The sequence below is a fragment of the Halichoerus grypus genome, chromosome 2 (assembly GCF_964656455.1).
Source record: "Halichoerus grypus chromosome 2, mHalGry1.hap1.1, whole genome shotgun sequence".
Classification (NCBI taxonomy): domain Eukaryota; kingdom Metazoa; phylum Chordata; class Mammalia; order Carnivora; family Phocidae; genus Halichoerus; species Halichoerus grypus.
Window position 1 is genome coordinate 176540186 of NC_135713.1, and position 25987 is coordinate 176566172.

The window sequence follows — 25987 nt, forward strand, 5'->3', positions numbered from 1 at the left end:
TTGAATAGAAAGTCTTTTTAACTACCACACTTATTTTATTAAAGTTGAATTTCTCAGTTTTACCTTTGGCACTACATAAAGTGGTGTGTTCCAAATTGATGTAGGTTAAGACTTGTTTGGGTCTGTTACATTTTAACATTTCTCTCCTTCCTGGAATGCAAATTGAGAAATTCTTGTTTGAAGGCTATTGACCTATAGAGGTTTGTTTGTTAATATACATAATAGCTTCACTATGCCAGTCTAAAATATATCTGTGGTAGCTTCAAGGAGAGAAAAATGCATTAAAATCAAATATGCTTCGGGGCGCCTGGGTGGCTCAGTCGGTTAAGCGGCTGCCTTCTGCTCAGGTCATGATCCTGGGGTCCTGGGATCGAGCCCCATGTCCGGCTCCCTGCTCAGTGGAGAGCCTGCTTCTCCCTCTCCCTCTGCCTGCCACTCTGCCTACTTGTGCTCTCTCTCTCTATCTCTCTGTCAAATAAATAAATAAAATCTTTAAAAAAAAAAAATCAAATACGCTTCTTCAATGACTTCATCGTTAGAATGGAAATAACCTAGATCCTATGTAGTTTCTTAACTCTCAAAACACTTTGAAAGTCATTCTATTTTTATCTCACATTTTTTTCCAGCACATAACCAAAATAATTTTTTTTAAAGATTTATTTATTTTAGAGAAAGAGCACACACGAGCAGTGGGGAGGGACGAGGGAAAGGGGGAGAGAGAATCCTCAAGCAGGCTCCCTCCTGAGTGGACCTTGACGTGGGGCTCGATCCCAGGGCCTCCAGATCATGACCTGAGCTGAAATCAAGAGTCAGCCGCCTAACCAACTGAGCCACCCAGGCGCCCCTAACCAAAATAATTTGTTTTTATTCTTTATTAAGGATTTTGAGATGCCATTAAATATTAATTTTGTTTATTCAATTTTTTTCCTCACACAGCTGCGGTCTTGTAGTAAGAGTGAGTTGATATCTAAGAGCTCAGAGATCCTCATGATGTTTCAGCAAGTTCATCGAAAGCCCATGGCATCCTTTGTTACCACTCCTGTTCCACCAGACTTTACCAGGTATGACATAGTTTTTTATCTGAAGTTTATGTGCAAATACATACACTTGTTTCAAAAGAATGTTATTTTTCTTAACTCCATGGTTTTTTAGGGTGTTACTTATAATGATGTGGTCTGGTGAACTTTAGTTGTGCATGTAAATCTGGTTAAAAAAATACTGGTGGACTTACACTTGATTGTGAAGAGAGGAGCTTGAATTAGGAGTTAGTTTCTTCCTAGAGTGTCACCTTCTGTAGAACATGAATTGATCCCAATTCAGTTTCATTAGTATCTGTTCACTTTTTTAAATTGAGGTATAACTGACAGTAACTTCATATTAATTGGTCACGACACAATCATGATCACGTCATTAAGTCTAGTTAACATCTCTCACCATAAACAGTTATAAAATTTTTTTTGTAATGAGAACTTTTAAGATCTACTCTCTTAGGAACTTTCGAATATGCAGTACAGCGTTATTTACTATAGTCACCATACTGTACAGTACATCCCCATGACTTATTTTATAACTGGAAGTTTATACCTTCTGACCCCTTCTTGAGATTCCACATATAAGTGAGATCATACAGTATTTGTCTTTCTCTGACTTATTTTACTTAGCATAATGCTCTCAAGGTCCATCCATGATGTAGTATGTTCATTCTTTTATTTACCTTTTGAGTTTACTTATATCTCATTACACAGTGACTGTATTGCTTACATATATGTTGTCTGAAGCAAAACTCAGAAAACAGATGAAATGCCAAAAGGTTCTGAAGGTGACATGATATTACCTTCATATTCTAAAAGGTAGTGGGAGGAAACAGTTGGTTGCATTCTATGCATCTTTTTAGTTTTTATTTGGAGCAGTCTTAGAATTCTTTTGAACAGCATATTCTTTCAAGCATGTGGTGGTAGAGCAGTGGTTCCTCGCATTAGCTGTATATTCAGTTGGGATTCTTTTGAAAATTACCAGTGCTGGCTCATACCTCAGGTCATTTGAAATAAAATCTTAGTCTGCTTGGACTTCCGTAACAAAATACCACAGACTGGGTGGTTACTTACTACAGAAGTTTATTCTCTCACAGTTCTGGAAGCAAGAAGTCCAGGATCAAGGTGCTAAGACATTTGATTTCTGATGAGGCCTCTTGCTGACTTGCAGACAGCTACCTTCTCCCTGCAGCCTCGAAAGACCTTTTCTCTCAAACACAGAGATCAGTGTTTGGTGTCTTTTCCTCTTCTAGGACATGAGCTTTATTGAGTTAGGGTCCCTCCCACCCTTATAACCTCATTTAACTTTAATTACCACCGTAAAGGTCCTGTCTCCAAATACATTGGGGGTTAGGGCGTCAATGTACAAATTTTGGGGGACACAATTCAGTCCATAACATTGGGTATAACTAGACATTTGTATTTTTTTCTTTTTAAATTTCCTTAGTTGATTCCTATGATGAGAGGTTAAACCACTGCCTCAGATAAAAATATATTGGAACGAGAGATTTTTGTCCATCTTAGACTTTAAAGATGGCTTATGGAATATTGCCAGGTTTTTTTTTTTAAAGATTTTATTTATTTATTTGACAGAGAGATAGCGAGAGCAGGAACACAAGCAGGGGGAGTGGGAGAGGGAGAAGCAGGCCTCCCGCCGAGCAGGGAGCCCGATGTGGGACTCGATCCCAGGACGCTGGGATCATGACCTGAGCCGAAGGCAGACGCTTAATGACTGAGCCACCCAGGCGCCCTGCCAGGTTTTTCTAGTATGTTGAGAGCTGTGGTACCTTTAGGAAATAGCCTTTGTTTTAAAAATGTTTATATGGTTAACTGCCTTTTTTCTTTAATATGTGATGCCCTCTGATGGCCACAGGGCATTGATGGTACTAGACTGTATAGTGCAAGCCAGGGTTCTTCAACCGTTATTGTTGATCAGGATAATTCTTTGTGGGGTTGAGGGAGCTATGTTGTTTATTGTAGGATGTTTAGCAGTATCCCAGTAGCACCTTTCCCTTTACAGTTGTGACAAAAATATTTCCAGACATTGCCAAATGCTTCCTGGGAGCAAAACTGCCCCTGGTTTAAAATCACTGGCATAACTGGACCACCCACAGTCCTATAAACAGAAGGGAAAATTCTTTTGACAACCAGAACTCAGGTAGTTCTGACTGATAAGTCTTCATTTCTCTCTGAATTAGCAAACCAGGTATAATACTCCTATTTTAATCAAGAAGAATATTAAGAATATTATTAAAAGGACTTGGTATTTGCTATCTTTAAGTAGATTTGGGTGAACTAAGGATGTTCACCAGTATCCCAAGGCTGCCTTTTTGATAAAACGGTCAGTCATTTCAGTTTTAAAGAATACCTTTTCTGAACCATTCCATCACCAGTGGAATGAAATGTAAGTTTTAAAGGTAAATGTTTTTCATTCCAGAGTATGGTGTATGGATCACTTATCAGAACCAGCTGGAGAATGCAAATTCCGAGGCCTCTTCCCTGACAATCTGGTGGTGGTGTCCAGAAAATGAATCTTGGGCATCCTGAGTAATCCTGCACTAAAGTTTGAGAACTGTAGATACAGATAAACTATGCTGATATTGCTTGCAGCGGCTCATTAAGCAGGCACCTCTGCATTAGACTTCTTGTCAAATCTCTCTTACATCCAGTGATTATTTTGCTTTCTGTTCCCTAATTGCCCAAGTGGCTCAGAACCCCAACCATCCCTTCCTTTTCATTACCTTCTTTTTTGGGTGTAGATGGAAGGGACTGAAATTGGGAAGGCAGGGAGCAAGGGAAGAAGGTAGGAGGAACATCAGTAAAGAGGAAACCACCAAAAATTTAAAAAACAAAGTATGACAATTAAGGAGCTTTCCATGGATAAAGTTCACCTTAGGACCCTCTCTGTCCTCAGTAAAGCTTATTGCTGCCTTACTGGAAATTTTGACTTGTAACTTAACTGTAGTTTTTAATAGAAACTCAGTTTGTGGGTTGCAGTATCCAGGAAGGAGGTGTTCATCTGTTGATGCATTGAATCAGCATAGTAGAGAGAGATCCAAATAAGAAAGGTCAACATTTATTGACATTAAGTTACAGATCAAATTTTAGTTGTGCAAAGGTAGTGGTGAATGTTCCTAAGCTTTGTTCTCATGGAACTGGATTGCTTTAAGTTCCATTGGTTGATGATTCATGGTGGAGCCACAATGGAGAATAAAGTTACTGAACAAGCACAGTGTTACTTATTTAAGACCATCTATATGTTTAGTACTGTTGTAGGTGCTACACAGGAGACATGGAAGAGGGTATACATTCCATGTTAAATAATAGAGAATTGTATATTAAAATCTAATATTTGTTACTCAATTACAGTTGGCCTTTGAACAATGCGGGAGTTAGGGATGCTGGCCCCTGAGCATTCGAAAATCCACATATAACTTTTGACTCCCCAAAAGCTTAACTGCTGATAGCCTACTGTTGACCAGAAGCCTTATGGATAACATAAAGTCGATTAACATATATTTTGCATGTTGTAAGTATTATATACTATATTCTTACAATAAAGTAAGCTAGAGAAGAGAAAAACATAAGAGAAAATACATTTGCTGCACTGTATGAAAAATATCCACGTATCAGTGAGCCTATACAATTCAAACCCATGTTGTTCAAGGGTCAGCTATATAATGCGTCCTGCTTAATAATGCTGCCCCATAGCACTAATTTGTTAATGATGTTATTTTTCAAAAAGTTACCCTAAAAATTATACATATGTAGTATATCACAATATCCTACGATTGGTAGATGTTTTCTGTGCTCTGAATGTGATTTTCTCTCAGCAAGTGAGAGCTAGGGCAGACGTACTATGCTCTCTTGGTTAGTGAGCTTTAGCAATCTATTCTAGCTCTTTAGCTCCTAAGCTTTCCACCCCGCTGTTCTGAGTTAAACATGTCATTTCCTTCTACTTATTTTGTGTTTTGGTGGACCCTTTTGACCCTTAATGGCTGATAAAAATATGACAACGGTAGTCTGGTCTTACAGCAAAAACAACAACAAAGGAAATGTATCACGCTGGATATTAAGGATATGGTGGAAAAAACATTGTTAAAGATGTTATGAATTTGGTGAGAGAACTGACCAACACTGGTGTGATTGGAAGTTGCATGAAATTATAGCCAAAAGCATATCATGACTTGACCAAATTTGAAAATTATCCTGGGGAGACTTCCTTGGATCTCTGATTAGGTTTGTGGTTCCAGGTAGGCTTCCTAGGTACTAATTACATTGGTCCTACTAATTGGGGTTTGTTTATATTGAGTGTGAGGAGAGCATATAATGGAGAGAAGTTAGAGCAGACCTCCAGTAGTGGTCTGTGACTAATAAAGGAATAGTAAAGATTAACCAGGCAAACATCTGGGAATGAGGAATGTGAGTCTTCTAAGAAAAGGTAACAGCTGCCTAGGGATATGGTTAGGAGTGCTTGATAATAAGATAGTAGCTATATAGTTAACTCTTGCAGGGCAAACTTCATCTACTTACTATGAAAAAGATAACGAGCTATTTATCTGTACATACTTACCATAAAATAAAAAATAATATATATTTTTTAAAGATTTATTTATTTTGGAGAGAGTGCACTCGCAGGACCAGGGAGGTGGGCAAAGGGAGAGAGGATTTCAAGCAGACTCCACATCCAGTGCAGAGCCCGACACAGGGCTCAGTCTCACGACCCTGAGATCATGACTTGAGTTGAAATCAAGGGCCAAATGCTCAACTGACTGAGACATCCAGGCGCCCCCCCCCCAATCATATATTTTTAAATCTATGCTGTATTTTCACTGGCAAATCACTAATTTCTTTAGGGACCATCACAATGAAAATGCTGTGGATGTTATATCTTGTTTTGGTAATAACAAATTTTCATGAATTGAACTTTAGAAGATATATCTGAGAATGTAGTGAAATGGCTTGCAGTATATCTTGGTAAATTTATAATTTTATTTATTAAATATAAGTACTGTATATTATAATACTATCCATGATGGTATTTATCATGTTTTTATCATAAATGTTTATCTTTATCAAAAATGTTTTACTGACTCTAACTTTTGAGGTGTTTGAATGACAATGCTACAGACTGTTCACATGATCTAAGGGTATATCCTGTGGTTGTGTTATATATATAGTTCAGTTCCCTTTGGAGAAGACTGTATGGAGCTAGAGTTGCCTGCAGTAATCTTGCCTTGCCAAGAAACTGTTAATGTGTTCATCCACTCTATTTGTCCCCATGTGATTATTTTTATTCTATAAAATGATATAGATTTATTTGCTAGTAGTTGAGAATTTAAAGTATTTAAGAATGTCAATATTCCTCATAATTTGTTCTAGAGAAGGAAGTTTGGAGATTTATTGTGATGTCTTTTGCTGTTTCTTTTGACTTTATTAAACCTGTTTATATTTGTTTCGTATTTTAGGTTCCCAGCCTAAGCACCCATTTCTTCCTTTTCCTGTTTCCATGAGTACTTTTGAAAGTCTCTTATGTTTATTTTAATACTTAATCATATATTGCCTCTAAAAAAACCCCAGCTATTTTATAAAGTATTTGTTGGGTCTCTAATTGTGAACTTTTGATGTCACCTTTTGATGGTTTATGAATTCATTTGATTTAATGTTTACTTTAGTAAGGATTTAAAAATATTTCTTAGGGACTTAGTTTTAACAACATTTTTAAAATATTACCGAGGGACTTAACTTTGGTTTTTAACTAAATGAAAGTTTAAACTTAATAAGACAAATAATTTTTTTGCCTTTTGCTTCTTTTTAGTGAATTAGTACCATCTTATGATACAGCAACTTTTGTTTTAGAGAATTTCAGGTAAGAGTTTTTTGACAACTGAGGTTTTCTGTATGTATACATAAGAGCCAGGAAGGTATCATTCCCGGGTAGGATACAGACCTAATGAACTGTGTCACTCAGTATGTAATCTTAGAAGAAACAAGTTTAATATTAGAAACGTATAGGTCATTTGTCTGGATTGTATTATATCTTCAGGGCAGGTTGCTTCTCTACTCTGGGAAAAGGAACCATTTTTTTAAAGAAGAGGGTCCACTTAGCCTTTGCTAAGGAGGGGTGATGGGGATTATTAAGGTCGTTGACACCTGCCACCTATCCTCAGAAATAAGAGGAGTGGGAAGAAGTCCATTTGAGTCCATTTATCTTAGCTAAAAGTGAGAAATTATGGATGAGAGGACATAATTGTAAGAAATTTGTACGCTTAGTAACTTGCATGTTATTTTGTTAGCTTTTACTGCTTTTTCTCTAAGATTAGAAGCAAGGATCTTAAAACATAGAGGCCTTAAGGGACTTGTCTTCAGTGACAGTTTGGAAATGGAGAACCACAAAATAAAAGGCCTTTCCTTGGGGAGAGAAATTCCAGGAGTTGATAACCATCGATAGAAGGCCAAACTGTGAAAATTTATACCACTTCCCATTTGTCTTTTTTTATGGGATAATTTTGTGGCTAAAATATAAACTTTCTGAGGATATCCCCACATATATTAAGATTTAGCACATTTCTTAAGTTTTTCCATATTAAAAAAAGATAATTGTACTACAAAGATGTGAGGAAGAAACATTATTTTTTTCTTTTCTTTTATGGTGAAAGACTGCTTATTGAGGTGGTAATTAAACTCAGGACACTTAGTCTTATTTTTATATTTTCCTTTTCCCTTGGATGTCACAGTTTTGTGGTTTTTTAAAAGAGATTTTATTAGCACGCATATGCACGTGTGTGCACAAAGCCAGGTGGAAGGGACAAAGGGAGAGAGAAAGGGACAAGCAGACTTCCAGCTGTGCATGGAGCCCAAAATGGGGCTCAATCTCAGGACTCTGAGATCATGACCTGAGCCAAAGTCAGATGCTTAACCGACTGAGCCACCCAGGTGCCCCTTGAATGTCGCAGTTTTGAGGGTTTTTTTTATTTTTTTTTATTTTATTTTTTATTTTTATTTTTTTTAAAGATTTTATTTATTTATTTGAGAGAGAATGAGAGAGAGCACATGAGAGGGGGGAGGGTCAGAGGGAGAAGCAGGCTCCCCGCCAAGCAGGGAGCCCGATGCGGGACTCGATCCAGGGACTCCAGGATCATGACCTGAGCCGAAGGCAGTCGCCTAACCAACTGAGCCACCCAGGCGCCCTTGAGGGGTTTTTTTAAACCTGAAAGTGAAAAGATACTGCTGAATATTTCAGTATCGTTACATTTTCTTTTGTTTCAGAATGTAAGTATATTTAAATTTATACAGTAGAATCTTGATTTGTTCAGTCATCTTCATTTACTTGTTTAGGACTGCAAATAAGTAACAAATAAAGTGCTTGGAGTTTGATTTTGCCTGTTGCTATTTCACAACAGTTTTGATCTTGGAATTTGGTTGGTTTTCTTTTACTTCAGCACTTTGCGTCAGAGAGCAGACCCTGTTTACAGTCCACCTCTTCAAGTTTCAGGACTTTGTTGGAGGCTAAAAGTTTACCCAGTAAGTTTTTAATGTTTCTAATAAATTTTGAAACCAAGGTCTTTCTTTCAGGGTTCTGTAGCATACTGGTTCACTTTTTTTTTTTTTTTTTTTTTTGAGAGAGAGAGCGAGGCAGAGAGCAAGCAGGGTGTAGAGGGGCAGAGGCAGAGAGAGAATCTCAAGCAGGCTCCATACTCAGTGCAGAGTCCTTCATGGGACTCAGTCTCATGACCCTGAGATCATAACCATAAGCCAAAATTAAGAGTCAGATGCTTAACTGACTGAGCCACCCAGGTGCCCCCACTTTTTTTTTTTATTTGAAAATTTCAGTGGTTTTATTAAGCAATTCATGAATTAGGCAGCATCCCATATAACAGAGAGATGCTCCCTGGTTCACTTTTTTAGTGGAGTAAAGAACTAAAGTAATGACAATATTATGGTTTTTTATAGGGTATATTACTAAGTGTACCAAAAAAATGAGTTCAGTGTGAACAGTATGAACCTTGACCTTGGTGAATTTTCTCACTTCTAAGAAGATATTTATCTTTAGAAGAAATGTTTAAAATTCTTATTTTAAAAATCATTTTTTATTTTTATTTTATTTTTTTTATTTTATTTTTATTTTATTTTATTTTTTTAAAGATTTTATTAATTTATTTGACAGAGAGAGACACAGCGAGAGAGGGAACACAAGCAGGGGGAGTGGGAGAGGGAGAAGCAGGCTTCCCACGGAGCAGGGAGCTCAATCCCAGGACCCTGGGATCATGACCTGAGCTGAAGGCAGATGCTTAACAACTGAGCCACCCAGGCGCCCCTTTTATTTTTATTTTTTATTTTTTTAAAGATTTTAGTTTATTTGAGAGAGAGAACGAACAGGGAGAAGGACAGAGGGAGAAGCAGACTCCCTGCTGAGCAGGGAGCCCAATATATGGGGCTCAATCCCAGGACTGTGAGATCATGACCTGAGCTGAAGGCAGCTGCTTAAACCAACTGAGCCACCCAGGCGCCCTAAAATCATTTTTTAAATAAAAATAAAATATAGATACGGAAAGCTATAAAAAATACATGTATGCTGATTACATACTCACGGTGCATTTCAGTATGTTTCTTTGACCTACGTATTTTCTGTAAATTGGCAGCTGGATGTAACGGCGTGATGAGATGTATAGTTGATTCTGGTGGCAAGGGTATAAGCAGTATTGTCTTCTTTTATCACATCATATCTAGTTGCATCTCTTTTTGTGATATTGGCTGCTATCAGTGCTCATTGCCTACATCTTAATTCACTGGCAGTTGTAAAATAGTGATATTCTCATTTTATTGTTTTTCATTTATTAATTGCAGTACTTTTATAGAGATATGTTTCTAAGAGATGCTTCCCATTATCAATTATTTGGCTACCCACTATTATAGTTCATAAAGAACAAACAGGATTTGTTCCTGTTATTTACCAGTTTTCCCTGTTATTTTCTGGACGTGATCAATAAATGTCATTATGAACTCAGAGATTTATATATGTATAATCTCCTTAAGTTGGCTTCTTTGTCACTTTGACCCTAAAATCCCTAGCAGTGACTCTAGTAGTTACCTTTCTTGTTCTCTTCCATGGCAAGATACTCTAGCCATCTTGTCCATTTCCTACTCCATATCTGTAATTGGCCATTTTATTCAAAGAGCCCTGATTCCTGTTAGTGGGGAAATGGTATTTCAAGACCAGACTGCTAGGGATGCTTATTTCTACCAAGTTGGTCACAGTTTCTAGGACTCCTTAGTGAACAGAGGTAGGAAATACATAGATAAATATATATGGGTATTTGTAAAAGGGGAAATCTGCATTTATTTATTTATTTAAAATTTATTTAATAGACTTTATTTTTTAGAGCAGTTTTAAGTTAAACATCAAAATTGAGTGGTACGTACAGAGAGTTCCATGTGCCCCCTGGCCCCACATCCTTCCCCATTATCAGCATAGCTGACACGGGAGTGGTACATATGTTACAGTTGATGAACTTACAGTGACGTATTATTACCCAGAGTCCTGGTTTACGTTAGAGTTCGTTATTAGCCATGTACATTATACGGTTTTTTTTTGTTATTTTGTTTGTTTTTAGGCCAAAGAGTAAGAGAAAAACTGGATGGGAGTATGGATAAAATTGAATTGGATAAGCTCCAGGGATCTCAGCAGAGAAAAAATATTTGAACACTTTAAAATTGCTGTAAAATTGAATATTGGGGGGGTTTTTTGGATACATGTATGTATTTTTTAAAGATAAAATAGCCCTTGAGTCAGTGCTCACATTTACAGTTTAAATTCAGGACTATAGAGTGTTTTTTACTTAATCTTTTTATATTACACCTATGTCTCCTTCCAGGAGACATAGGTGTAATATAAAAAGATTAAGTAAAAAACTCTAGGAATCCTACTTCTTGAATCCTTTGGAAATAATAGAATATCTCATAATCAGTCACTCATTTGCTTTATTTTACCTTATAGACACAATTATCTCAGGATAGGAACGCTTAATTCTACCATCAATTTGATTACAGAGAACTGCTTAAAAATTTTTTGTGTTTATACTCCCTTGTTCCCCCACTTCTGCCACATTAGATAGGAGTTTTGATGTCCAAATCTTGTTCTCTGAGTTTTTATATTTTGAAAACAGTTTGTGTTTTAACTGTTCACTCTAGAGCCAGTATTGCTGGATATAAAATCCTTAGCTTATGTTTTCTGTCATTGGGTATCTCAAATATGTAATTCAATTTTCTATAGGTAAAGTCTTATTATAAACTAATTCTTAAAAGGCATTCCATAATATTGTCTAGGTGCCCAAATAATCTTTTGTTTAAGTCTAGTAATTTACTATTATATGTTTTAGTTGTTTTGGGTCATTATTACATGGTAAGCCCTTTGAGTATGTAGATTTAGATCTTTTTTTTTCCCTCCCCCCCCCCCCAAGAAAATGTTTCCTTAATTACAGTTTTAAGTATTTATTATGTTCCTTTCTTTGGTTTTCGTTCTTGGGACTTGTTGTATTCTCTGTATTTTGAATCTCTTCCTGTCTTCCGTATTGCTTTCTCTCTAATCTTCCTAGCTCTTTCATTTCTTTTTGAAATTTTCAAATTTTTCTATTTGAAAAATTTTCCTTTGTTCACTTATTTAAGATAAAAACTCTTCTGCTTACTTGCTTTCCTGTTTCTTTTAGTTCAGTCTTTATTTCTTTTCTTTTTTTTTTTTTTAAAGATTTTATTTATTTATTTGAGAGAGAGAATGAGATAGAGAAAGCATGAGAGGGGGGAGGGTCAGAGGGAGAAGCAGACTCCCTGCTGAGCAGGGAGCCTGATGTGGGACTCAATCCCGGGACTCCAGGATCATGACCTGAGCCGAAGGCAGTCGCTTAACCAACTGAGCCACCCAGGCGCCCCAGTCTTTATTTCTTAAATAATCTTTTATTTCTAATTCTTAGTTCTATTACCTCATTTCTGAGTTTTTCTAATTCTGGTTTGTGTTATTTTTTCATATCATATTTTTTTTCCCTTTAATCATTTCTAGGTGTACATGTAGTATTGTTAAGTGTATTCACATTGTTGTGCAGCCAGTCTCCAGAACTTTTTCATCTTTCAAAACTGAAGCTCTCTGCTCAATAAACGATAATTCCGCATTTGTCCCTCCACTCAGTCTTCGATAACCACCACTCTGCTTTTTGTTTCAGTGAATTTGACTGCTCTAGAGATCCCATATATGTGGAATCCTACAGTATTTGTCTTTCTGTGGTTGGCTACTTACATAATCCCCTCAAAGTTCATCTACTTTATAGCGTGTGTGAGAATTCTCTTTTTAAAGCTGAAAAACATTCCAGTGTAGGTACTACACTTTGTTTATGCATTCATCTGTTTAAGATTTTATTTATTTGTCAGAGAGAGAGAGAGCACAAGCAGAGGAAGTGGCAGGCAGAGGGAGAAGCAGGCTTCCTGCTGAGCGAGGAGCCTGATGTGGGACTCCATCTCAGGACCCTGGGATCATGGCCTGAGCCAAAGGCAGACGCTTAACCCACTGAGCCACCCAGGTGTCCCTATTCATTCATCTGTTGATTGACACTTCGGGTTGCTTCTGCCTCTTGGCTATAGTGAATAGTGCTGCTGTGGACAGGGGTGTGCAAATATCTTTTCAAGATCCTGCTTTCAGTTCTTTTGGCTGTATACCCAGAAGTGGAATTAGATCAAATGATAATTCTGTTTTTAATTTTTTTGATGAACACTCTCAACAGTGCACAAGGGTTCCAATTTCTCCCTGTATTTGTCAATACTTGTTTTCTGTTTCTTTGATAGTAACCATTCTGATGGGCATGAGGTAATAGTTTGGTTTTGATTTGTGCTTCCCTATTGATTACTAATATTGAGCATCTTTTCATATGCTTGTTGACCGTTTGTATATCTTGTTCAGAAAAATGTCTACTCAAGTCCTTTGCCCATTTGAAAATTTAGTTGTTGTTGAGTTGTAGAATTTCTTTATACATTCTGGATATTGACCCCTTGTTAGATATACGTTTTACACACATTTTCTCCCATTCTGTAGGTTCTTTTTTAATTCTTTTAACCTTTGATGCACAGAAGTTCTAAATTTTGGTGTAGTTCAATTTGTCTGTTTTTGCTTTTGGTTTCATAGCCAGGAAATCCTTACCAAATTTAATGTCATGAAGCTTTTCTTCTATGTTTTTCTTAAGAAGTTTTGTAATTTTAGGACTTACAGTTAGATCTTTGATCCATTTTTATTTAATTTTTGAACATAAAGTAGGGATCCAATTTCATTTGCATGGTGATATCCAGTGGGTGATAAGGCAATCAAAAATAAATATGATGCCTTGCTTTCTGAGAGATGTCCTAGCTCTGCCCTTCTCCTTCCTTTGTTTTTATTATTTCTCTGCTGTTTACTTTTTATTTCACTTCTAGCACTTTCTTTGTAATGTAATGAATGTCTATATTCATTTACAAGAGTTTAGAGTGACCTGACTGCATTTAATTCTCAGAGTTTTTAATGTAAGGTGCCCTTGTACTCCATTGGTAATCCATTGAGCAGCTCATTCCATTTTTAGCTATTGTATTTGGTTTGTGAGGCTTTTCAGTGGCTCTTTGCCATTTTGTGGTTTCTCTGTTACCTGGTTCATTAGATGCCCCATAGCTTCCCTGTCTTTTCTCCCATGCAGATGTTTATGTCATACAGGTCTTAATGGTTGTAATTGATAATCTTTATCTGCTTGTGTTTTGGGGATTGTGGAGATAATCTGTCATCTAGTTTTGTTGTAAATGTTTTTTGTGAGCTTTTGTGTTTTCTGTCCAATTATTTTTGTTTGTTTTCTGTTTGGATTTAGAGAGTTGCATAAATTATGTTGCCATTGCTGCAATCTTTCTAGAATTCTCTGTCTTTTGGGATGCCTGGGTGGCTCAGTTGGTTAAGCGTCTGCGTTCAGCTCAGGTCATGATCCCAGGGTCCTGAGATCGAGGCCCGCATCGGGCTCCTTGCTCAGCAGGGAGCTTGCTGCTCCCCCTGCTTGTGTGTGCGCAGGCTCTCTCTCTCTCTGTCTCTCTCACAAATAAAATCTAAAAAAAAAGAATCCTCTACCTTTTGAAAAATCTTAAAGCTAGTATTTTGTTAGAGGTATAGCTGGCATGTACGTAAGCTATTAAAACATTTTCCTTAAAATTATGATAAAAATAAAATCAAAAAGAAATTTCTAATGTTAGCTGGTAAAGATCAGAAGTAAAAAATGTTTATTCCTTTTTATTATTTATTAATTTATTCCAGGGAAGTTGTTCTAGTAGCATAATTTAGAAGAAGAAAAAAATCCAGCCATGTGAACAAGGATTATTGATTTTTATTTTATTTTTTAATTTTTTAATTTTTATTTATTTATTTTTTAAGTAGGCTCCATACCTAGTGTGGAGCCCAGTGTGGGGCTTGAAACTCACAACCCTGAGAGACCTGAGCTGAGATCAAAAGTCAGATGCTGAACTGACTGAGCCACGCAGGTGCCCCAAATTATAACAACTTTTTAAAATTGATTTTTAAAATGAGTGTAATTTGTGATATAATTTATATTCAATAAAATTTACTAATTTTGGCAAGTTTTGACAAATATATATAGTCATATGATGATTACCACAGTCATGATTTTTATTACTCCCAAATGTTATCTAATTTGTCTTTTAAACTAATTCCTTTTCTCCCTTCCCAGCACCTCTGCAACCATTGATCTGTTTTTGTCACTATAGTTTTGCTTTTCCAGAATTTCATATAATGGGATCATACAATATATAATTTTTTGTTTCTGACTTTTTTCACTTAACTGATGATTCGTTTATTATTTAGTGTTTATTGAACAATCACCTTGTCTAACCCTGAAAACTTCCTTAGGACTTTTGGGAGCAAAGCAGCCTAGAAATGAAGGGGTTAATAAGTACTTATACTCCTCTGTGGTCATATCCCAGTAGACACTGGAGATGAATAATGAGAAACCTTCCCTCAGTCCTCATAGTCTGGTTGGGGAAACATGTTTATATATGTAGTTACAATGATGATAGTCATTTAAAAAGGTAGGCATAAGAGCAAAGTACTGGAGAATTAGAGAGGGGAGTTAGTATCTTTCTAATCTTCAGACAGACTTTTTTTAAAAAATTTTTGTTGTTAGGTTAATCACCATACATTACATCATTAGTTTTAGATGTAGTGTTCCATGATTCATTGTTTGTGCACAACACCCAGTGCTCCATGCAGAACGTGCCCTCTTTAACACCCATCACCAGGCTAACCCATCCTCCCACCTCCCTCCCCTCTAGAACCCTCAGTTTGTTTTTCAGAGTCCATCTTCTCTCATGGTTCGTCTCCCCCTCCGATTTCCCCCCCTTCATTCTTCCCCTCCTGCTTCTTTTTTTTTTTTTCTTAACATATATTGCATTATTTGTTTCAGAGGTACAGATCTGAGATTCAACAGTCTTGCACAATTCACAGCGCTTACCAGAGCACATACCCTCCCCAGTGTCTATCACCCAGTCACCCCATCCCTCCCACCCCACCCCCCACTCCAGCAACCCTCAGTTTGTTTCCTAAGATTAAGAATTTCCAGACAGACTTTTATATGGAATCCTAACATACAGACATTATATAGAAATTATATTTAATTACTTTCAACATCAAGTGTTACTTTTTTCTGTTTTACTCATTTTTGGTCTTAAAAAAATATATATATATTTTTTGTCTCATACCTAGTAGAGTTTGGTTTTTTTGGGTTTTTTTTGTATTTTTCTTTGGTATTTTCGTTTTTCTTGGAGGCTGATATTTAAGAGTTTTGTATACTCTTATCACACTTCTTGACATTTTCCTTGGTTTGAATATCTTAATATTTTCTTTTTTTTTTTTTAATGTACAAGAGATTTAAATTGTTATAGACTTAAATCTGTTGGTCTTTTTATTATCTCTGCTTTTAAGCTTAGAAGTATTTCCCAATCCAAATATGAGATATTAATCTGTGTTTGTTTGGTTGTGGCTTAATTTTTTACATTTAAGTTGATGTAGCGTTTGTATTTGTGTAACATCTCTTTTTTTAGTTATTGAAGTATAGTTGACTCTTCTTCCTTTTTTTAAGGATGGAAATGGAGTTGTTCGTGGTTACTACTTATCTGTGTTTCTGGAACTGTCAGCTGGCTTACCTGAAACTTCCAAGTAAGACATGCAATTAAATAACAAACATTAGTGTGTCTTTACATACATTTCTCTCAGGATTTTTTATTAACTATTGTTAATTACTATATTGTTATGTCTGTTAAGATGTGTGCTAGTATGGAACCCCTGGCATACTGTGGAGGCACAGACTGGCAGTTCTCAAACTATATGGCCTCAGGGTGTTATACTCTTAAATTTTATTGCAAACACCAAAGAGTTTTTTAATACGGGTTATATCTGTTGATATTTTCTGAGTTAGAAATTAAAACTGAGACTGTCAAATAAATAAATAAAATCTTTAAAAAAAAAACTGAGACAAAAAAATTTTTTTAACTTTAAAAACTTTTGTAAGTTCACTTAAAAATAATAATAAACCTATTGTATACTAACATGAATAACATTTTTGTGGAAGTTACCTTTTTTTCTAAAGCAAAATAATATTTGGTAAGGAAACTTTTATTGTTTTGCATTTTTTTGAAATCTCTTAATTTATGGCTTTAAAAAAGACAACTGGAGGGGCGCCTGGGTGGCTCAGTTGTTAAGCGTCTGCCTTCGGCTCAGATCATGATCCCGGGGTCCTGGGATCGAGCCCCGCATCGGGCTCCCTGCTCAGCAGGAAGCCTGCTTCTCCCTCTCCCACTCCCCCTGCTTGTGTTCCCTCTCTCGCTGTGTCTCTCTCTGTCAAATAAATAAATAAAATCTTTAAAAAAAAAAAAAAAAGACAACTGGATTCTAACAGTGGCCTCTATATTCATTTTGTTGCTATAACTTGTTTTGGTCGAAGTATATGTTTAAAATCTGGCCTCACAGATTTTAATTATCATGGGTAGTTAGGAAAAGTGGTTTTTTGATGAGGTACAATTCATGTACCGTAAAATTGACCTTATAAATAAGTGTACAATTCAGTAGATTTTAGTATAGTCAGTGCTATAACTAACACTGATACTTAATTTCAGAACATTTTCATCACCCCATGAAGAAACCCATTAGCAGTTACTTCCCATTCCCCTTATCCCCAATTCTTGGCAACTGTTATAATCTACTTTCTGTTAAGGAGGAACATTTAGAAAAACAGTTTTAGATAATTGTTAATTATTTTTGATACTACACCAAAGTTGAACAAGTTGTATTCGTTTATTATTTAGATATATTTACAAATATAATTTGTAATGTGGAATCTAGAGCCATGTCAGTGAATTTTATTTTACTCTATTGCACTAAAATTTGTTAGTTTGGTATGAGATGTCTGTTTCTAGCTATAATGGAGTAATAGGGTGATAACCCTTTCTTCTGCAACAACCGAAAAAAGAAGAAAAACAACATTTTCTAGACATTGGACATGAGGCAACAAATGGAAGCAATCCCTTAGAGACGAGAAATAGACAAATAAGGTGTATGATTGCCTGAGCTTACAGCCTTGAGAGAGTTTTCAGGCTATAACCTGGGGAGGGAGAACTGAGTTAGAGTCTGACAGACTCCCTGAGTTTGAGGAGATAGGACTGAGTGTCCAGGAAGACCAGTGCAGCTAGAATGTATTAGATAGCATTCCAGAAAGGGAAGAGCTGCACAGAGAACTTCAGAGATCTGTAGAGGGCTCCCGTAAGTATTGATAAGGGCACATTTGTAAGGAAATTACCTGAGGTTGGGGAAAGAACTATCTGAAAGATTAGAGGGAGTGGTGCCTGTTGCTCATAAGGGGCAGTAACTGTGTCTGTTCTCACCACTATAGTGGAGAAGCTGATAATTCATGGGGGACTAAGTAAAGTGTTCGGGAAATTTTTGCTTCAGTAGTAGAGAACAAATAGTCCTAGACTGAACAGTGCTCCCAATCCACCTAACAGATAAAAGCAAGACTTGAAAGAATCAGATTGTTTCCAATAACTAAACTGCATCCCAGAACAAAGCTCAAGAATATTTATAAGGTCACAAAATATCCAGCACCCATCAAAGTCAAATTTACAATATCTGGTGTTCAGTCAAGGATTAGTTGACATGTAAAGAGACAGGAAAACATAATGGGAGTATAATCCATCTAAATTGAGCAAGAACTATTTTTCTTTATTTGGATTATTTCTACTGATGCTTTCTGAATGAGAAATTAAAGCAAATTAAGTTTTTATTAGTTCATATAAAAATATTAACATAAAAGTTTATTGAATAACTTTCTAAACCAAAATAATTGATGAGAAAACTTGTTTTGCATTTTTTGAAATCTCTGTATGGCTTAAAAAAAGACAACTGTATTCTTAGGAGAGAAAGACATTTATAAGACAATTATTATAATTATTCCATTTTTTCAAAAGTTGAGTAGAGATATGAAAGATGTAAAAGACTCAAATTGACCTTTTTTTTAAGATTTTATTTATTTGACAGTGAGAGAGGGAATACAAGTAGGGGGAGTGGGAGAGGGAGAAGCAGGCTTCCTGCTGAGCAGGGAGCCCGACGTGGGGCTCGATCCCGGGACTCCAGGATCATGACCCAAGCCAAAGGCAGACACTTGAAGACTGAGCCACCCAGGCACCCCTCAAATTGAAATTCTTGAAAATATTTGAGATAAAAAGTACACTGGGTGACATGAACCATAGATGAGATATTGCAAAAGAAAAGATTAATGAACTTGAAGGCATAGCAATATAAACTGTCCAAAATGAAACAGAAAAATAAATTTTAAAACAGTAGAACATCTTAAAGCAGCTTAATGTGTAGATAACTAGAGTCCTCAAACAAGGGGATGGGAAGAAAAAGAATGGTGAAAGTTTCCCAAACTTGATGAAAAGTTGAAACACAGATCCAGGAAGTGCAATCAACTACAGGCATGTCAAACATGACGAAAACACCAAAGCACATCATAATCAAACTGCTCAAAACCAAAGATAAACAGGAAATCTTAAACTGGCAGTGAAAAAAATTACTTAATAGAGGCACAAAGATAAGGATGAAATCTGATTTCTCACTGGAAACAATACAAGTGAAATAAATGATAGAGCAACATCTTGAGAAGATTAAAGAAAAAAATCTCAACCTAGAATTCTGTATTCAGCAAAAATATCTTTTTTTTTTTTTTTAAAGATTTTATTTATTTGAGAGAGAGAATGAGAGAGAGAGAGAGAGCTCATGAGAGGGGGGAGGGTCAAAGGGAGAAGCAGACTCCCCGCTGAGCAGGGAGCCCAATGTGGGACTCGATCCCGGGACTCCAGGATCATGACCTGAGCCGAAGGCAGTCCCCCAACCAACTGAGCCACCCAGGCGCCCAGCAAAAATACCTTTTAAAAAATAAAGGTATTTTCACATCTGGACTATGTGAAATATTAAAGTACATGCTTCAGATAAAAGGAAAAATAATACCAGTCGGACTTCAGAATCTAAACAAAGGAATGAAGAGTACCAGAAATTGAAATTGCATGGGTAAATTTAAAAAATTTCTCCATTATGTAAATAACTTTAAATGATAATTGGCTGTTTAAACAATGATAACATTGTATTTTGGAATTTATAAAATATATAAAGAAGTAAAGTATCTGACAACAAAAGTGTAAAGGCCAAAAGGGTAAAGCACGGAAATAGAATATTCTGACAGTGTATGTGAAGTGGTCTAACAAAGCTAGACTCTGATGATTTAAAGATATATACTGCTGTATAGTAAATTAGCGCAAACGTGGCAACTTAAAATAATAGAAATTGTCTTCCCTCATACTTCTAGAGGCCAGAAATCCAAAAACTATTGTTAGCCCCAAATGAGGTTTTCAGTAGGGTTGTACTAGCTCCAGAGGCACTAGGGGAAAATCCATTCCTTGACTCTTAGTTTCTGGGGCTGCCAGCATTCCTTGGCTTGTGACTACATCACTCCTATCTATTTCTGCCTTCGATCACACTGCCTTGTCTTTTTTTTTTCTTTGTCAGATCTTTCTCTGCTTTCCTCTTAAAAATGACTCTCATAATTACATTTAGGGTCTACATGGATTATCTAGGATGGTTCCCTTATCTGAAGATCCTTAGCTTAATCATAGCTGTATGCTCCCATTTTTTGCTATAAAAAGTAACAGTCACACATTCCAGGGATTAGGATGTGAATATCTTGGGGTAGGGGGTAATACCACAACCATAAACTATAAAGCCACTACTAAAATGACAGACATATAGCTAATAAAGCAAAAAAGGGGATAAAATGGAATTACAAACAACTACTTAAGACAGAAAAAGTTAGGTAATGAACAGATAGGATGAATACCAAAGTGCATTCATGTAAATGATCTAACACCCAGTTAAAAGGTAGAGATTGTCAGATTGGCTAAAAAAGCAAAACTCAAGATTACGTTGCCCAGAAGAAACACACTTTATTTTTTTTATTTTTTATTTTTAAATATCTTATTTATTTATTTTGACAGAGAGAGAAAGACAGCAAGAGAGGGAACACAAGCAGGGGGAGTGGGAGAGGGAGAAGCAGGATTCCTGCCGAGCAGGGAGCCCGATGTAGGGCTCTATCCCAGGACCCTGGGATCATGACCTGAGCCGAAGGCAGACGCTTAACGACTGAACCACCCAGGCACCCCAGAAACACACTTTAAATAGAAAGATAACACCATACTAGTACTAGTCAAAAGTATGTTAGATTTCAAAGCAAATATTACCAGAGATAAAGAAGTTTATTTCATAGCAATAAAAGGATCAGTTAATGAGGACATATGACATGTACTTATGTTTATGCCCCAGGAACAGATCTTCAAAATACATGAAGCAAAACCTGAGAGAAGAGGCGCCTGGGTGGCTCAGATGGTTAAGCGTCTGCCTTCAGCTCAGATCATGATCCCAGGGTCTCTGCTCAGCAGGGAGCCTACTTCTTCCTCTCCCTCTGCCTGCCGCTCCCCCTGCTTGTAGGCGCTCTCTCTCTTCTCTCTGTCAAATAAATAAAATCTTTTTTTTTAAAAAAGATCAAAGTAGAATGCAATGAAATAAAAATTGAAAAATAGAGAAAATCATTGAAATCAAAACAAAATTTGATGTCTAAATCTACATGACTTACAATAAAGCTACAGTATTAATATAGCATAGTATTAGCATAAGGTTAGAAAAATTCATGGGGGCGCCTGGGTGGCTCAGTCGTTAAGCGTCTGCCTTCGGCTCAGGTCATGATTCCAGGTCCTGGGATCGAGCCCCGCATCGGGCTCCCTGCTCCGCGGGAAGCCTGCTTCTCCCTCTCCCACTCCCCCTGCTTGTGTTCCCTCTCTCGCTGTGTCTCTCTCTCTGTCAAATAAATAAATAAAATCTTTAAAAAAAAAAAAAAAAAAGAAAAATTCATGAATGGAATATACTATGAGTCCAGCAATAAACCCACATTCATCAGGATAGATTTTTGATAAAGATGCGAAGGCAATCCTGCGGAGGGAGTATAGTCTTGGTCCTTGGCTATCTGTAATCAAAAAAACATAAACTCGTATCCATAGCTCATACTACATATGTAAACTAACTGAAAATTGACTAATCCTAGATTTAAATTCTTTTTTAAGATTTTATTTATTTGAGAGAGAGAGAGCACATGAGCAGGGGGGAGTGGCAGGCAGAGGGAGAAGCAGGCTCCTTATGTGGGACTCGTTCCCTAGGACTCTGGGATCACCCCTGAGCTGAAGGCAGATGCTTAACGACTGAGCCACCCAGGTGCCCCTAGATTTAAATTCTAAAACAATAAAACTTCTAGGAGATATCTGACTTTGGTTTAGGCAATGATATTTTAGTTATAAACCAAAAGCACAATGTACAAAAGAACACATTTATTAGATTTCATAGAAAACCATAAAGTTCTCTTCAGATTGCATGGACTTTTTTTTTTTTTTTATGTTAGTCACCATACATGATTAGTTTTTGATGTAGTGATCCACGATTCATTGTTTTCATAAAACACCCAGTGCTCCATGCAGTACGTGCCCTCCTTAATACCCATCACTGGGCTAACCCGTCCCCCCCCCACCCCCCTGTCCTCTAAAACCCTCAGTTTGTTTCTCAGAGTCCATAGTCTCTCATGGTTCATCTCTCCCTCTGATTTCCCCCCCTTCATTTTTTCCCTTGCATCTCCTAATGTCCTCCATGCTATTCCTTATATTCCACAAATAAGTGAAACCATATGATAATTGACTTTCTCTGTTTGACTTATTTCACTTAGCATAGTCTCCTCTAGTCCCATCCATGTTGATGTAAAAGTTGGGTATTCATCCTTTCTGATGGCTGAGTAATATTCCATTGTATATATGGACCACATCTTCTTTATCCATTCATCTGTTGAAGGGCATCTCGGCTCTTTCCACAGTTTGGCTATTGTGGACATTGCTGCTATGAACATTGGGGTGCATATGGCTCTTCTTTTCACTACATCTGTGTCTTTGGGGTGAATACCCAGTAGTGCACAAATTGCATGGACTTTTATCCAGAATATATAAGGAACTCAAAACTCAACAATAAAAAAAATAAGCAAGCTCCCTTCCCCATGTGGACAAAACATTTGTCACACACCTCACTGAGGAAGATATATTGATGGCAAAATAAGCCTATTTAAGATGATTAATAGCATTGGTCATTAGGGAAATAGAAATTTGCAATCAATATGATACCAGTATACTCTAGTGCATTAATTATTAGGGAAATGGAAACGTATAAACAGTATGAATACCACTATATCCCATTGGAATGGCCAAAATTAAAAAGATCATGCCAAGTTTTGGCAAGAATATATAGAAATTTGAAGTCTTGTACATTCCTCCTGGGAATGTAAAATGATACAACCACTTTTGTAAACTATTTGGTGATTGTTAACAAATTAAATGTACACTTACTATATGACTCAACTAAACCACTCCTAGACATTTACCCAAGAGAAAAGGAACTATATGTCCATACAAAGACTTTTACACAAATATTCATAGCATCTTTGTTTGTAATAGCCAAACAGAATCAACTCTAATTTCCATCAACAGCTGAATGGTAAATAAATTTTGGTGTGTCCATACAATGGAATACCACTCAGCAATAAAAACCAATGAACTGTTGGGGCGCCTGGGTGGCTCAGGTCAAGCATCTGCCTTTGGCTCAGGTCATGATCCCAGGGTCCTGGGATCGAGCCCCGCATCAGGCTCTCTGCTCTGTGGGAAGCCTGCTTCTCCCTTTCCCACTCCCCCTGCTTGTGTTCCCTCTCTTGCTGTGTCTCTCTCTGTCAAATAAATAAATAAAATCTTAAAAAAAAAAAAAAAAAAAAAACTAATGAACTGTTGATACATGCAACGACATGAATACCTTTTAAATTATTCATGAAGGAAACTAAGAAAAAGAGCATGTATATGATTCCACTTAGGTAAAACTCTAGAAAAATGCAAACTGATCTGTAGTGACAGAATGCAGATAGGTAGTTGTTTGGAGATGGAGGGACAGACAAGGCTGGGGTTAAGTGGAGGGAGAAGTTAAGGGAGGGAAGTACAAAAGGCAGAGGAAACTGGGAGAGGAAGTATCTCCCAGTAGTATCTTGATTGTGGTGATGGTTTCATGGGTATGTATATATGTGTGTGTGTGTATACACACATAAATTACCAACCAGATTGTATACTTTATACCAAATCGTAATCTTCAAATATGTGCAGCTTTCTTTGTTACACTTCATTAAAGCTGTTTACTCAAAAAAAACAAACAATAAGAACTCCATTGGTTTGTCTTGTACTTTGAATGGATCTTTTACTCATGTATTGATCATTTGGAAAATAATAGTTTACTAAATATGTGGCTGACACATTTCATTATGTGATATCAAAAAATTACATTCATTGATACTAGCATTTTCATCAGGAGAGTCTTCTTTTTCTTTTTTTTTTTTTAAGGAGAGTCTTGAAGTATTAGAAAGCTTTTAAGCTCATGTAGCACATACAGATTTTCCAGAATTATGATTTTTTATTTGAAAGCTTGTGTTTTGTCATTGACAACCAATACTGGCATTTTTTTTTTCATTAATTTGGTCCAGAAAATGTCTGCCAGGTGTCTACAACTGAATAACCATGGTTTGTTGTTCATTTGATGTTTCACAAAAAAATATGGCTAATGAACTTGCAACTCAGTTAAAGTTATTTCCTCAAGTACTTTATGTGTGTTTCCCATTTTGTGATACCAAGAGTTGAGGTTTAATAGCAGTTAACAATTTTGCTACATCAAAGACATTACTGAGGGACACTGGCATTTTTTTCCCCTGTCTGAAAGTGTATAGCACTGAATAATATGGCTACTGGTACATTTTTAACCACCATTCTTCTGTACCATTAGTGCAAATGTCCACATGAAAGGGACGAACAGTATTACGATACTGGTTTTGACATTTTGGATTCCTAAAAGGATCATATAGGAACTGACCCCTCAGGGGCACACAAGCTACACTTTAACAACCTCTGGCATAGACTAACCTTAATGCAGAATATTCTTGTCACTACTGATGAGTCAAACTATGAATAATGTTAGTAATATGGGAAGGATTCTGGCCTTTGAATTATAAGTATGTTCTAGTTATAGCTCTGCTCCAAATGTCCTGTATGATCTGAAACAGTGGACTCACCTGTATTGTTATTATAACAGCTAACTGCTAAGTATATACTTTGCACCAAGCACTGTGCTTTACATACTCACTTGGCTTTATCACCATCTTGTGAGCTATAGGTTATATTATTAGTCCCATTTCACAGATGGTAATACAGTGATGGCTTAGTTAAATTATTCACTCAAGATCAGCATTGTTTAACAGCAATCTATTTAACACAGATTTTTTGGTCTCTGTATTGTTTGTTCTTAACTACTAGGCTCTGTTTGATTCTCTGAAATCAGCCATTTTGGTTGGAAGGTGGTTGATTATGGGCAGAATTATAGGAAGCTCAGTGATTGCGGGATTTCGTTCATGTCCCTGTCGCTACCATTAAATCTTGGGCTTCTCCTTGTCTCTTGATTAAGCTATTTCTTGATCTACCTCTGTTTCTTGCCTTGGGAAGTTTCCCCTTTTTCTCTCACTGATAATGTAGATTTTGTGATATTTCTGTTGCCTTTGGTACTGATTTCATCTCTGTGCTTTTATTGTTGACCATATACACTTCAGGAACTTAAAGTTCACATTGTCTTACACCATAATGTTCTCAATGAAAATGAAATATTAGGATACTAAGGCTGAAAAAAGATTAGAATTTGTATAATTGTTAGATATTATCTAAATACCTCAGACCTTTCTGTTCTGATAAAATGACATCTTATTATCTCTTAATTCTCTTAACACTTCAATAAGCCTAGAGAAGAGTTCGAATACTTTTTCATTAATAATAAAATGTCATTCAATTATGGAATTCAGAGTTGAACAGTAAAGTAGTTTAACTGCCAAAATATGGAATAAAAACTTAAATCATTGTGTCATTATCTAGTAGATTTTAATATCACCTGGGATGCTGCAGAGGTACTCTCATAATTTCATTATGCTTAAGTATCTCTCTACAGGTGTGTGTTAGTATACACATGTATAGGCTTTCAGAGAAAATTTGCATATGAGTGACATCCTGGAATTGATTTTTAATAGTCTTTGCTGAGTGCCTTGTTTTAGAGAAGGGAATTTCTTTGAGTTGCTTAAAGGAAGTTGAACTTTCCCTGGGAGAGTAAATGTAATAACTAAAATTTTTACGTTAACAGTTGTCGTATTTATTCAGACCTTCGGTTTGATAGAAGGAAAGAATTTAAGTTGGAC

The 25987-nt window shown here is 36.5% G+C and overlaps 1 protein-coding gene across 5 annotated transcripts in view; it reads left to right on the forward strand.

The window, feature by feature from the left end:
* Positions 1-25987, forward strand: part of TRIM37 (tripartite motif containing 37) — a 185973-nt gene that overhangs the window by 77867 nt on the left and 82119 nt on the right. For 4 of the 5 annotated variants that reach the window (XM_078064549.1, XM_078064561.1, XM_078064554.1 and 1 more), the window contains exons 9-12: positions 937-1061; positions 6850-6900; positions 8474-8555; positions 16172-16248. In XM_078064549.1, coding sequence (XP_077920675.1) covers positions 937-1061; positions 6850-6900; positions 8474-8555; positions 16172-16248 — 335 coding nt within the window. The remainder of the gene's footprint in view (positions 1-936; positions 1062-6849; positions 6901-8473; positions 8556-16171; positions 16249-25987) is intronic. The other variant, XM_078064567.1, reaches the window with a different exon arrangement.